Source organism: Lissotriton helveticus, chromosome 12 (genome assembly GCF_964261635.1).
Source record: "Lissotriton helveticus chromosome 12, aLisHel1.1, whole genome shotgun sequence".
Taxonomy (NCBI): domain Eukaryota; kingdom Metazoa; phylum Chordata; class Amphibia; order Caudata; family Salamandridae; genus Lissotriton; species Lissotriton helveticus.
Genome location: NC_136073.1, coordinates 466660078 through 466673281, shown reverse-complemented (window position 1 = coordinate 466673281; position 13204 = coordinate 466660078). Strand labels below are relative to the sequence as shown.

General features: G+C 42.3%; 1 protein-coding gene across 1 annotated transcript in view; it reads right to left on the bottom strand.

Annotated features, from left to right (window-relative positions):
* MBTPS1 (membrane bound transcription factor peptidase, site 1) overlaps nt 1–13204 on the bottom strand; it is a 298949-nt gene that overhangs the window by 100607 nt on the left and 185138 nt on the right. Inside the window, exons 8-10 of the mRNA XM_078670462.1 lie at nt 11463–11530; nt 8717–8819; nt 7390–7541 (exon numbers count right to left, since the gene is read on the bottom strand). Coding sequence (XP_078526588.1) covers nt 7390–7541; nt 8717–8819; nt 11463–11530 — 323 coding nt within the window. The remainder of the gene's footprint in view (nt 1–7389; nt 7542–8716; nt 8820–11462; nt 11531–13204) is intronic.

The following is a 13204-nucleotide window of genomic DNA, read 5'->3' as shown; positions in this document are numbered from 1 at the left end:
TGTCTCACGCCTCTTTCTACTGGGAATAATTCAGTAACTTCCCCCTGCCCACCCCATCTAATTTGTGCACTGTTATCCTCATGTAATCTAACAATCAAAGTCAAGAGCTCAGGTGGGTGCCCTAACTCTTGTAAGGTTAGCCATAACTTTGTGCGGCAGACTAGGTCAAATGCCGCCTTAAGATCTACAAGTGTTACAACCAGGTATTCTAGGTGACCACTATTTTTAAAATATTACATCTTTTTCAACTGGTCCACGGAAGCTTGTTTCCGGTCCAGGGAAGGCATGGCTTGGCAGTTCGGGCTGGACTGTTCCCATGAGGCACAGGGTCAGACTGATTTGCATATGGCCATGTCTGAACTGGGGTGGCAGAGTGGGCTAAAGAACGGTGATGGATTAAACCCAGATCTTTTGACTGGGTGTGAGTGTTTGATTGGTTCAGATGCTCCGTCCATTACCACCCCCTTTTGTACTGCTTTTGGCCACCATAAGTGTGGCAGGGTATGCTCAGACGTGAGTCCCTTGCTCACTTTGCCACTGGATTCAAGCAAGCCGGGCTGAAGAAGGCTGTAATGCCAGAAACCGGTCCTCGGAAGCTTGTTTCCGGTCCAGGGAAGGCATGGCTTGGCAGCTCGGGCTGGACTGTTCCCATGAGGCACAGGGTCAGACTGATTTGCATATAGTCATGTCTGAACTGGGGTGGCAGAGTGGGCTAAAGAACGGTGATGGATTAAACCCAGATCTTTTGACTGGGTGTGAGTGTTTGATTGGTTCAGATGCTCCGTCCATTACCACCCCCTTTTGTACCGCTTAAGATCTACAAAGGCAGCATAGAGGCTTCCCTTTCCTAGTGTCACAATCTTCCAGTGTATCAAAACAAATCGAAACACCTGGTCAATGGTGCATAGGATCGCGCGAAACCCAGATTGCAGGGGGGACAGAACCTCAAACTACTCAATCCATTCCTGCACTCTATTATGCACCAACCTCCCAATTATTTTCTGGAGACAATCAATTAGGCGGATAGGCCTGTAGTTCCCCATACTTGATTTGTCCCCTTTCTTGCAAACAGGGATGATCTCCGCACTCTTCCAAGAGTCGGTTATAGGGGCTCCTTGGGCGATGGCATTCGACAACAAAAAAATGTACCAGCACCATCTGTCTTTATCGTATAGAAAGATGTCCCCTGGTATGCCATCTGGCCCTGGTGCCTTTCCGTCCAATACAGATTTAAGTGTGGTCTCTACCTCAGCCTTAGTAAATGTTTCATTCGGATATAGTGCACTTGTAATTTCCCCCTCTTCTTTGGGTAGGGTTGAGGCATATTGGGGTTTGAAATAACTCACCCAGTCAGATTGCAATACGTGATTTTGGGGACTCTCAGCCTGTCCCCCGATAAACCATTTATAAACATATTAAAGTACCCCACTATTAGTATATTTGAAACACCTGATTGCATGTCAAGGAGGTCCTCGAGAGCCGCTAAAATTCTCTCCCTTTTCCCTATTGTTCCCCTAACATAGATGTTATATAAATCTATTATTAATTGGTCGCGCGAGGTCAATCAGATGGCCTGTATGTCTTAGCTCTGTGTTGGGAGAACCTGAATATCAGCCTCAAGCTCTTGACACACCCATATAGTTAGTCCTCCCGAGAGCCTCCCTTTTGCTCCCTTATTTGCGGCTACAGAATAATTCAAATACCCAACACAAAACTGGGATGATTCGGTCCAAGTTTCTTGAAAGAGGCATATATCATATGCCTCTATAAATACATGCCACTCATGTGAGCCCATCTTTGTACTAAGCCCTGCAATATTCCAGCTCAGAATTCTACTTTCAGACTAAGGAAGGTCTAGGGTCTGGAGCATTGTACCTTTTTGTACTGGTAAAATAACAGTTCCCAGTACACCTTCTACTTGAGAAGATGGAACCAGAGCCTTCTTGGGGAATGGTACCCGCTTTATAGGTGCCTCCTTAGTAGATGTAATTCTAGACCCTATAAATGCCCTGGGTATTTCTTTTAGCCCTAGTCAGTCGTTATTCTCAAGTGTAGAACATCCCTACAATCTGGGGGGCTCTCTGGGTGGCCATGATATCGTAACTGGAAGGGGAGCGTCTAAGTTGTATTTTTGAGTTCTCCGGGGGGCTAGTACGGAACTCCCAAGTGAAAATGTTCTCAACAAGGTCTATACTTGTCATTGTGAGTGACTAGAAGAGGAAATCCTATGCGCAGCTGTAATGTCATCTCTAATCACCGAACGGCAACCTCTAACGTGCCTTATTCAATGGATAGCTTTATTAGTTAGAGAGTCCCTATTCTTGATGCCGCCATTAGGATCACATTTTGCCATGTACATTTTAAAAGGATTAGGTGAGTTAAGTTTGCACTCTCTACTGGGCCCCATTCTAGATCCTGAGTTCGATGAGCCCCCATATGGGTAGGTTTTACATCCAAGGGGCGGGTGATTCATCATGCCTGTTAGTGTACTATATGATATAATACTATTGTTGGCTGTAGTGGGGGCAAAGCGCCTCACCATTGACGAGATTGCCACATTGGAGCTCTTCATGGCTGGGACTGATTTTTGGTTTAAATTTGCCCCTTTCACTGCTTAATAGCTGGTTAGACCCGAGATCATCGGGAGGCCCAAAGAGTCTTTAAATATAGGACCGGAAGAAGGTCCCAGCCAATGGTGCCCTGTGAACCACCCTTTCCCTGTGGCGCTACCTCAGATACTAAAGTTTTAACCATAGTTAGTATCTCCTCTAATGTACCCTTCTTAGCCTGCACCTCAGCTCTCAGTGTAGTAACTTCTTGGGACATAATTTGCCATTCTAAATGTGAGCCTGGGACAGTAGCTGGTTCATGTGGGATTGGAATCGTTGAGTTTGTACTAGCCTTAGGCAATCCTCTTCTTCCCTATTCTGCCTTTGCAAGTCTCCGAGTGGTTGAAATCTATTTGTGCAGATAACTATTGGATCAATATGGGCTACATAATCTACATCTGGGGAAAACTCCCCATGCTCAATTACAGTTGGTAGGGTAGCACTAAGTTCCTGCACCCCAATGTTTGTATTAGATATTTATTTCTTGTGAGGCTTACAAAACATGTCTGGAATAGCAGGCTTCACATGCTTCTCCGATAAGTTCTCTTTTTGGTTAGTTTTATTGCTGCTATTTACGTATTTCAGGGGAGTGGATTCTAAAATGAGCTCGCACTCACTGATAAGAGTGTCTATTCAGTCCATGACACAATTGTTTGCAGCAGATTTCCGTGGTTTTTTGCCTTCTTCCTGGTGTCACGTCTAACCCCCCTCATTCCTCTCCCCACTCTCTTCCAGTATCTTCAGTTTCCCCATTTGTCTTGGGTACAGTTATGTTAACAATGGCTAAACGGGGATGGCTGAAAGGCCTTGTCAGACCTGGGAATCACACTTCTCCTAGGCTCCGAAAGCCTTGGTAATACAAATGCTAGAGATAAACTACTTAGATGGTAGAAGGTAGGGGAGTGCATTATGCCATGTAAAAGATCCGAAAGTCCACGAGTCCTAGGGCAAACACAGTTTAAAGTACCAAGATGCAATCATGCAACAGAACAGTACCTCAAGTTTCTCGACCTAACTTAGGACCACACTGGGGCGCGAAGCGAAAAGGGGGTGGCCCAGCCCCGTTACTTCCTGGCAGTGATAGGCTAGGACGGGCCCGCCCTTGGCCCGGGCAACGGCCGTGTGCGTCGCGGGAGGCGGTGCGCACTTTTAAGCCATTGACAGCAAGGCCGGCTCATCCCTGGCCAGTGGTGGTTTCAAGGAGCAGGAGTCCCCCAGCAGCAAAAAACAAAGCAGGCAGCAAACAGGCAACAGCGTTCCTGGGACCCGTGTCGCAGGTGACGGTGCGCGCTTTTAAGCGTGACAGCAGTGGTTTCTGGGAGCAGAAGTCCCCCAGCAGCAAGGAACAAAGCAGGCAGCAAACAGACAACAGCGTTCCTGGGACCCACGTTGCGGTGAGTGCTTTTAAGCGCGTGACAGCAAGGCCGGCTCCTCCCTGGTCAGCGGTGGTTTCTGGGAGGAGTCCCCCTAGCAGCAAGGAACAAAGCAAACAGGCAACAGCGTTCCATGGGACCCGCGTCGAGGGTGGCGGTGCGCGCTTTTAAGCACGTGACAGCAAGGCCAGCTCCTCACTGGCCAGCGGTGGTTTCTGAAAGCAGGAGCACCCCAGCAGCAAGGAACAAAGCAGGAAGCAAACAGGCAACAGCGATCCTGGGACCCGCGTCGCTGGGGGCGGTGTGCGCTTTTAAGCATGTGACAGCAAGGCCGGCTCCTCCCTGGCCAGCGGTGGTTTCTGGGAGCAGGAGTCCCCCAGCAGCAAGGAACAAAGCAGGCAGCAAACAGGCAACAGCGTTCCTGGGACCCCAACAGCGTTCCTGGGATCCACACCATTCAAGGCATGTACAGCTACAGTGACAGATAAAAAACTCTTTTGCCCAAAGTATGAATCTTTTTGGATTCCCTATCCAAGGCATTAAAGTTCAACTTGGCCATCGAGGCCTGCAAACAAAATATTCGAGAACCGGGTGCTGTGTGTCACGGAGCCAACCTGTGGGGCTGAGCAATGGGGGGCTCACAGGTGGAAAACATGAGGTCTGGACTTTACTGTCATAAGGGTCTCAGTTAGGATCTCGCTAAACAGTAGCAACAGCTCAGATGTTGGTAGCCTGGCGTACAAACTGAGTCAACGGGTTTGCCCTAATATCCATTGTGTGAAATTGTAAGTCCACAGCCATACGGACCACCAGCATGAAGGAGGAACTTTCCTCAGTAGGGGAGAACATGGACACACTTAAGTCAGTTCCAGGTGCTGGCATTCTTAAGGTTTAAGATCAACATAATGAGATGGGAGTAGGTTGTCAGCCTCCTCAACATCCTCCCCATTGTAGGACATGTTTGAGCCTTGCATAATAAACGTCACGACCTAAAATAGCCTCCAACCTCCTGTAATTGTGACTTAAAGGCAGATGAGCGGGAGTTGATTCATCCTCATACACAGGCTGCACCCTCAGTGATTTCATACTGTGCCACAGGGCAAAGTCTCACCGAAGACCACTATGAATCTGCTGGTAGAGTGAAGACAGATTCCAAAACTGGACTACACCAAGAACAACTGACAAGGTAAGGAGACGTAGCCTGGTGGCAGCAGATGACTTGGCTGAGGTTAAACAGAGTAATTTGGCACCGGTGAAGGCCTCTCCTGCCAGAGCTTAGCTGGAGGCCAAAGTTGCACCAGAATGACACAGAACCATTTTAAAGATTTGCAGCCTGGCCTCATTGAAGGCCTTATTCTGCTGTGTACTCAAAATGATCTGGGGAACTTGGGGCACATCACTTGCATGGCAGGTATTAACTCAGATTAGGGTGTAAATGGCAAGTTGAGCCCTTCTATCACCAACTATGCAATTTCTCCCGATAGCAGTAGCAATCCAGGGGGTGACAAACTATGCTTTAACTTAAGTTTTCATTTGGACAGGTCTTCGTACTTTGACCAGTGCTGACCTGAAAATTGAAAATAAGACAGAGAATAACCTTACGACTTGAACTGACCCATCCTTTTATACAGCTTGACTTCCTGCTCTCTGATGGCCTTTGTGTGCATCAGGGAGCATCTGTCTCAGGACTAAGAGTTGCGATTACCAAAAGCATAAAACATGTGGGTCCATGACCAAATTACATTTTCTCCATGTGTGGCAGAGCTTACAATCTGTCAATTTGAAGTGAATACATCCCTGTACACTATCCAGTGATATCTTAATTCAATAAAACCTCTAAAAACATTAGGAGCGGAGCTATGGATTAGCATAGATGATATGGAAAAAGAGGAATGGTCATCAGCATGCTGGTTTGGACCCTCTAAGCCACTCCGTATTGTCAAATCTGGAGGTGGGACAGAGTCATGACAGAGGACTAGTGTGCCATGTATTGGTCTGATAGTGATAGTGTAGAGTTTTCCTGAAGATTCAAAAGGTAAGGAATTAGCATTTATAAGTATTCATCAGAAAAAAAACTTTAGTTATTCCACTGGGAGTTCCAGGCATGTGAGCAGATTGGGGACAAACCCCTAGACCCATGATCAAAGGCAGACTTCAATATATTTAACAATTGATCTTAATTGGTAAATGAATAAGCATTTAAGGGTCACTTGCTTGCTATTTGGACTTCCAAATGATTTCTGTAGATAGTAATCGTTTTCAAAATAAATAGGGGGAAAGGCTGATATTTGGTGTGCAGCTACAGAGAACCAAAAACCTCCTGCAGGATAAACTATTCGTCTCCCACAGGCACTGAAGATAATCAAACAACTTCAGGAAAGAATAAAAGTAATTCAGGGCCTTTAACAAGGCATTCACTCAATCAGGTTGTTGATCCAAGTTGAAAAGAAGGATGGTAGCCCTAACCAGGAACTTGATGTATGAAAAGGAATAATCAGAAGCTTTTTGCACACAAAGTAATATGGAAATGCAATCTGTCCAAAAGGAATGACAACATAAGCACTCGTCTCCCAATAGTGTTTGCCAGAAAGGAAAAACATTAACAGAGAGCACACCTTACAGAGAATAATAATTCAGCCAGCATAGCCTGTGCACATGTAGAGAATACTAGATAAAAACTAAAAGGAGAGATACTGAAAAGCACAAAGAGAGAAAGACAAAACAGAGCAAAAAGAGTGAGAGAGTGCCTTTGAGCCCCCCCCCCCAACGTTAAAGTATGTGACACCAATACGGATCAAGCCTCTCCCTTTTGTAAGCACAGTCCCAAGAGAGATCAACTGCTGCAGAGAGCAACATGCATAGATAGTACTCCAAAATGGAGTAACCTAAAGATACAATAAAAAACTTAAGTTGGCCATTCTGTGCAAATTTGATGGTGTCAAGGATTGTTGAACAGTAATAGCTGCCAATTAAGCGCAGTTTTATGGGTCTGATGATTACTAACTTGGACAAATTAACAAACAGATTTAAAATCTAAATGATCAGACCATTACAAATTAAAGGGGTGCATGATCTGTCTTTGTGTGCATAACAGACCATGGCATAAGTGCATGTGAACAATAAAGTTCACATGGACACTAGTTAAAAACCTATATTTTTCAGTTTCACACAAACAGAATATGCAATTATTATTGTTAATTTTTAAAAAAGCAAGAAAATGCGAAATATATAAATATGCATAGACTTCCATATACTTCAGTACCTTGAATGCTAATGCCCTTCAAGCAGACTACCCTATGAGAAAAAAATACTTTAACCTTGTGATTCTAGTCTTCAAATTAATCAGGAAGTGAATCACAGGAAGCCCGGTTCATGACCTACAGTAGCTCTACATAGTCATTGCTCACCTGACTAGTAAAGTGACAGCACCAGCCACAACAGGAGACGCCACACTGGTCCCAGAGAGAGAGCGGCAGCCATCCTTCATGCCAGAACCTCTGACTCCCGACCCATAGGTGACAATGTCAGGCTTCATCCGGCCATAGCCTCCAGGAAGTTCCTAAAAGAAACCAGTCACATATATAAACTGCCAACAGCAAGAGTGACATTGTTAAATTTATGGCCTTCCTAAATACGCCTTGGCTCCACTTAGGGCCTCGCTGAATTCTGCAGCAAGACTGATTACAGGCTTCAAACGAAATGAGCACATCTCCCCAGTCCTTAAATCTCTCAACTGGCTACCCTTTGAACCACGAATTCAGCTAAAGATTGCAATTTTGACACACAAAGCCCTGCACTACAATACTCCCACTTATCTAGCGCAAAAACTTGAATTATCTTGCGGGGTGAGGGCTTCCAGAAGCGCCTCCACTCTCCTCCTGAAACCTATCATCCTTAGCAAAAAGAGAACTTGTCACCGAGCCTTCTCCGGTGCTGCCCTTAAAATATGAAACTCTCTTCCTCCGGATGTACGCAGACTCGTCTCGATGACGGCTTTCAAACTGGAAGCCAAAAGATTCTTAATGAGCAAATTCCTACCATAAGGGGTTGTGGTACTTATAACGTGGCTATCTCTTGGTTCCTAGCTCCATAGTACAACTAATAGTCATGGACCATAGCGTCTGCTTAATATTGTACCCCAACACCCTGTGCCTCTTAAAACAAGAGGGTGATTAAGTGAAAGGGGTGCAGTCAGACAAACTTGATGGTACATTACAAAGGAGGAAGATCACAGTTGTAGCAACCTTCTACATCAGCTTATCCAACATAAGAGCCCTGACCTTAGAGCAAAATATCTCAAGACCAGAAAAAGTCTTACAAAAGTAGTGCAACAAAGTCCTCACCAATAGGCTTGCACCGATGCTGAAAAGTGCACATCATAACAATGCGAAGGTACAGAATTGTAATAAAATACATATAAGCACACCATGTCTTGTTCCAAGTATGAATGGGACTGGAATACGAGCATTCTAGTAATGTGTTTTTTCAATGTCTATTTCAAGCCCATTCTTACTGCTGCGCCACGAAGTGGCCTCACTGCAGTACCCTCCAAATAATACAAAATAAACAAACCCATATATGCTTCTACATTTTCAGATCCACACTGCCCTGAAATGCAGGTGAGTTCCAAGGGACTAACTTCCAAGAAGTTTTTCCTGGGACTGGTAAGTTCAGCATCACCTGAATCTCAAGCATGGCTGGACTAGAGTGTGAAGCTCTGGACACAAAACTTACCCACGTTGTCATCCCTCGAGAGGAGAAGCGTGCTATATTATCTTCAAAGTCTATGCCACCAACACCAATCACATCCATCTGGTCAGCAGGGTTGTTGAGAGTACTAAAACAATAAGTTTGATAAATGGCAGAGAAACACCAAGTGGTCCAGTATGCCTCTCTTGCTAAATCTATTGCACACAACACTCCTAAAATATGTTGGTTCATTTCTACAACACCAGTTAACAGTTTTGCTCAGTTTCTGCTGACTGGACAGATCATGTATTAATTGCTCTTGGCCCAATGGTGAGCAATGTTGGTTTCCCATCAAGGAACAAGCATTACAAACCAAAAGACTTGACTATTGAAAAAGGTAGTGTGTTCATTCTGAAGTTGTTTTTTTAAGTAAACCTGTGTGGCAAGACCACTGGTACTTGCATGAAAAGTGAATGTTTGGGTTCTACTGCTTAACACTGACTGTGTATCGCTCTGTGTACACATACACAGAACAAACACACAGAGACCTCCCAGCCATCACTCCAACCACCTACCATCCATAAAGTTTAGGGTAGGAGAGTTGATTTTGAAGCAGGCAGAGGAATGGACTGGACTAACTGGAACGTGTAGTACTTTCGTGCGTAATTACTGTGCCAATATAAAGACGGCAGCCCATGTGATTCTAAAGCTTTAATTAGATTTTAGACTATACTTTAACATAATTTCTTTATAACTTCAATACATAGTAAGAAATGAAAGACTTCTGAAAAGTTGTTCCTGTATCTTTAAGTAACATTGTGTTTGGAGCTTCTTTTTTTAATTTTTTTTCTTTCATCTGCTTTACCTTTGAACCCTGCCTTCTGTAAATTATAAGTTTGTCCCCGGTACCCCACATTTACATATAAAATCTGTTATCAGCAATATTTTGTCTTCATAAAGATAAGTTTAATTATTTTCATAGGTGTAAACCAACAGAAAGAAAGAGTTGATGTACAGAAATAAATAACTGTTTTGTTGTAAACTTTTCTTTAATAGTTTCTTGCAATGCAGTTTGTGAACAAGATTCAATTATTACAGTTTGTTACTTTCCAATTCCGTTCAGTAAATATGTTCAGTGATGATGGAGAACAGCCGCCAAATTTTTCGTCAGATGTGACTTTTTCCAAAACTGGTAAATACAAAGGTTCCCTTTGTACAAACACCTCAGGAGGTAGGTTGTGATATTACCCTGAGTGGCACCAATATTTGACCTATCACACATATACTGTGGTTCTTGCCTAAAAAATATGCCCACTAAATAGCTCAATATTTGAGGTGCAACTTGTTGATCCATTACCATCTTGTCGTTTGTTTGCTTCTGTAAATTATGCTAATCTAAATAATTTTACTCCTACCCAAGTCAAATCGACCAACCCTAGACAAAGAAGGACTGGACTCAGGTGAGAGAGTCGTCTTCGCCCGGACACGTTTGTATGTTCCTCGTCTATGCACACCATGCAAGGAACAATTTGACGGAGTAATGCAAAACACAAGTTATCAGCTGGCAGGTAAACCACCAACAGCTGATGTTTGGCCTCTCTGAATTTTGACTATCAACGGTACTTTCTGATGTAACAAACCTTGACAATCTACATAGAAAGGCGCACAGAAACATCAGTACAGAATATCTAATGCACCTTTACAGGGCTCAAGCATATACCAGAGTAGAGCAATTTACAATCATCTAAATGATGTGTTTTGGATGCAAACATATACGAAAATGCAGAATAATGAACAGTGGACTACCGCATTTCATAGTACTATTTTTACCCAATTAACTAAAACTATTTGAAGTTCTTGCACGGAGCGCCAACCAATTGAGCTAACAATTACAAGTGAGCAAATACATGAATCATTATGCAAAGCAAATGTCACGACAGCACCAAGTAGTAAGTCAAAAAATAACTATGCAATGGAACTAAAGTTATTGAGAATTTATTTTTGAGATCACGATAAACTATTTTCAGTTCATGGACATTTTAAATAGCTTATTAAATAGAAAATATGAATGTATAACAGCATCCTAAATTATCCATATCATGATGCTAAACGGTTCTCAAAACAGAAGTATATTTTCTCAAACGTTTCCATTGCAGACCACTATTTGTTCTGCAAGACTATCATCCTAATAAGAAGCTCTCAACGTCATTCCTGGGCATTTTAAGCATAATAAATTCAAATGTCATGTAAATATTTAATAAACGGTTAATTCAATGTATAATGTTGCTAAAGCAGATTTTGCATCAGGCAGGAGAAAATAAGAACAAGGCTAGATCGTGCTCTTGGTGTGAACATACTTCACTGTTGCTTGTTAAAGGGTGATAATCGATGAGATGGCCACAGGATTTTAAAAGGTCACTGCTCAGACTGAAGCACATTCAAGCTGACTCTTCAATGAGAATACGCTTTGACAAACATTTTGAAAAGAAAGGTGCACATTGCTACCAAATTAAGAGTACAATGTCACAGACACTGAATTTTTAGTGTCATATGATTGAGCTGTTACATAGGATTTATAACAAATAAATAAAACAAACTCAAAAGAACAAATTACATTTATATTGTTCCACATAATGTCACTTCAACATAAAATATGGGTGTTCTATTCTTTTGTAATTGTCTTACAAGTGCACTGCATTTATGTTTATACATAATTCAGGGTTGTCTAGATTGTTACAAACTTCAAAACAAATGCTCACTTTCCATGCATAATTGAAAGAATACTTCTTACCCATATAATGGACCATCGTTGCCAATGGCAGACACCATGATGACATTGTTAGCAGTCAGCTCCCACACCTGCAGGTAATAAAATAATCACGTTATCATTAGATACTGAAACAAGGGTCTAATTCATGCCTTTCGAAAAAAATTCTGCTGCTATTTCAGAGCTTTTGTTTTCTAGCAGTTATAAGCTGAAGTAAAGGCAGGGTCTACACAACTTCATCCAAACATGAATTTACAGCAACAGCAGTTTCCCTCTGCATAAACAAGGCATATTTTATTGGCAAAATAAGTTTTCCTGAGATGGCTGTAGGCCAAATTCACATCTTTAGGCAGGCATGTAAAGCTCTGATGGAGGAAAGTATATGGTAGAGCAATATAGAAGTTATAAGCCATCTCTCTGGGAAGCACACAGTCACCTTAAATTAAGATAACTACATTATTAATTAGAAGACTCCACATCCGGCAGAAACTACTTGTCGGAATATCGGTGATCAGCCCACATTCTACAAGCATCTGACACCTGGTGACCCTCTATCTCTAGGACAAGAACACCAAACTTCAGAAAGCTAGTTGTTAAACAACTGTCAATAGTGATTCTTTTTTCGAAGAATAACAAACACACCAAATATACAATCAATGTTATCCAAGCTCTTGCGTTAGTTAAGTAAAGGAAATGTGGAAAATAGGATCTCCCAGAACGAATATCAAATATTTCTCTTTGTCTTCCTCAAATTCAATTGAGTTTAATATCGCACAAACAAATGGCAGAGAGCGAATCACTATTTTGTCTTTCTAAACCTCTAAACATTGGAGGAAAAAGAGGGGGTGACAAAGTCACAAGCCATTTGAGACACAACCCTTCATATCATAGAAAACAAATAATCCATATGCTTCAATGAATTATCTTCTTAGTCCTAGAAAAATATGCTTTTTTTCTTCTATTAAGCAATATGTTTTCATAACTAGCTATCTGTATCGATTCCTTAACCATTCCCCCATACTCTTACTATGTCTCATTACAACTTTATTGGTCAGGAGAAAATTATTTATAATGCTTCTAATTTTCCTATATACGGCTGATCCAATCTATTCTTCTTATCTGTGTTCAAAATCAATCAAGTTGAACCACTGATAATTTTAATCAAAAGGTTGTTCAATCTAGAACAGTCATAAAATGTAGGTCAGAGTTTGCCCTTTTCATTTTTAGAAGACCCATATAGCGCATTCAGTTTCTGTTTAGGCATGGTCTTTATAACACATTTAGGACGCACACTCACTGTCTTCTATCCTGGGATCAGATATCTAACCACATCTCGAATATGGTGAAATTGCAGTATAAAGATGGATTTGAATGACCCGAGGATGGTGGTGGATCTTATGCCAAGCAGGGAGGTATTGAAGTGTAATAGTGCTAGAAGAGGATTTTCCATTTCTGTAAAGAGTTCTGAAGGTGGGAAAATGGTGTTGATTTTGAAGGTTTCAAGGTTCTCGTGCACAGATTTTAATATTACAGTGAATATGCAAGATATGGGCTGTGAGCTATCCCAACTGGTGGGAAGATAGATTATGCAATATTATTGTTTGGGTAAGTTATCAAGTCAAGTTACTTTGATAGAGGTGAAGAGTGGAAGACTAGGATAAAGTAAGAATAGTCAGGTTTTGGATGACTACAGCACTCATCATATTCTTGGCCATGGGCAAGTCTTGATGGGCTATGTTCTGTGGATACGAAAATGACTGCAAAGG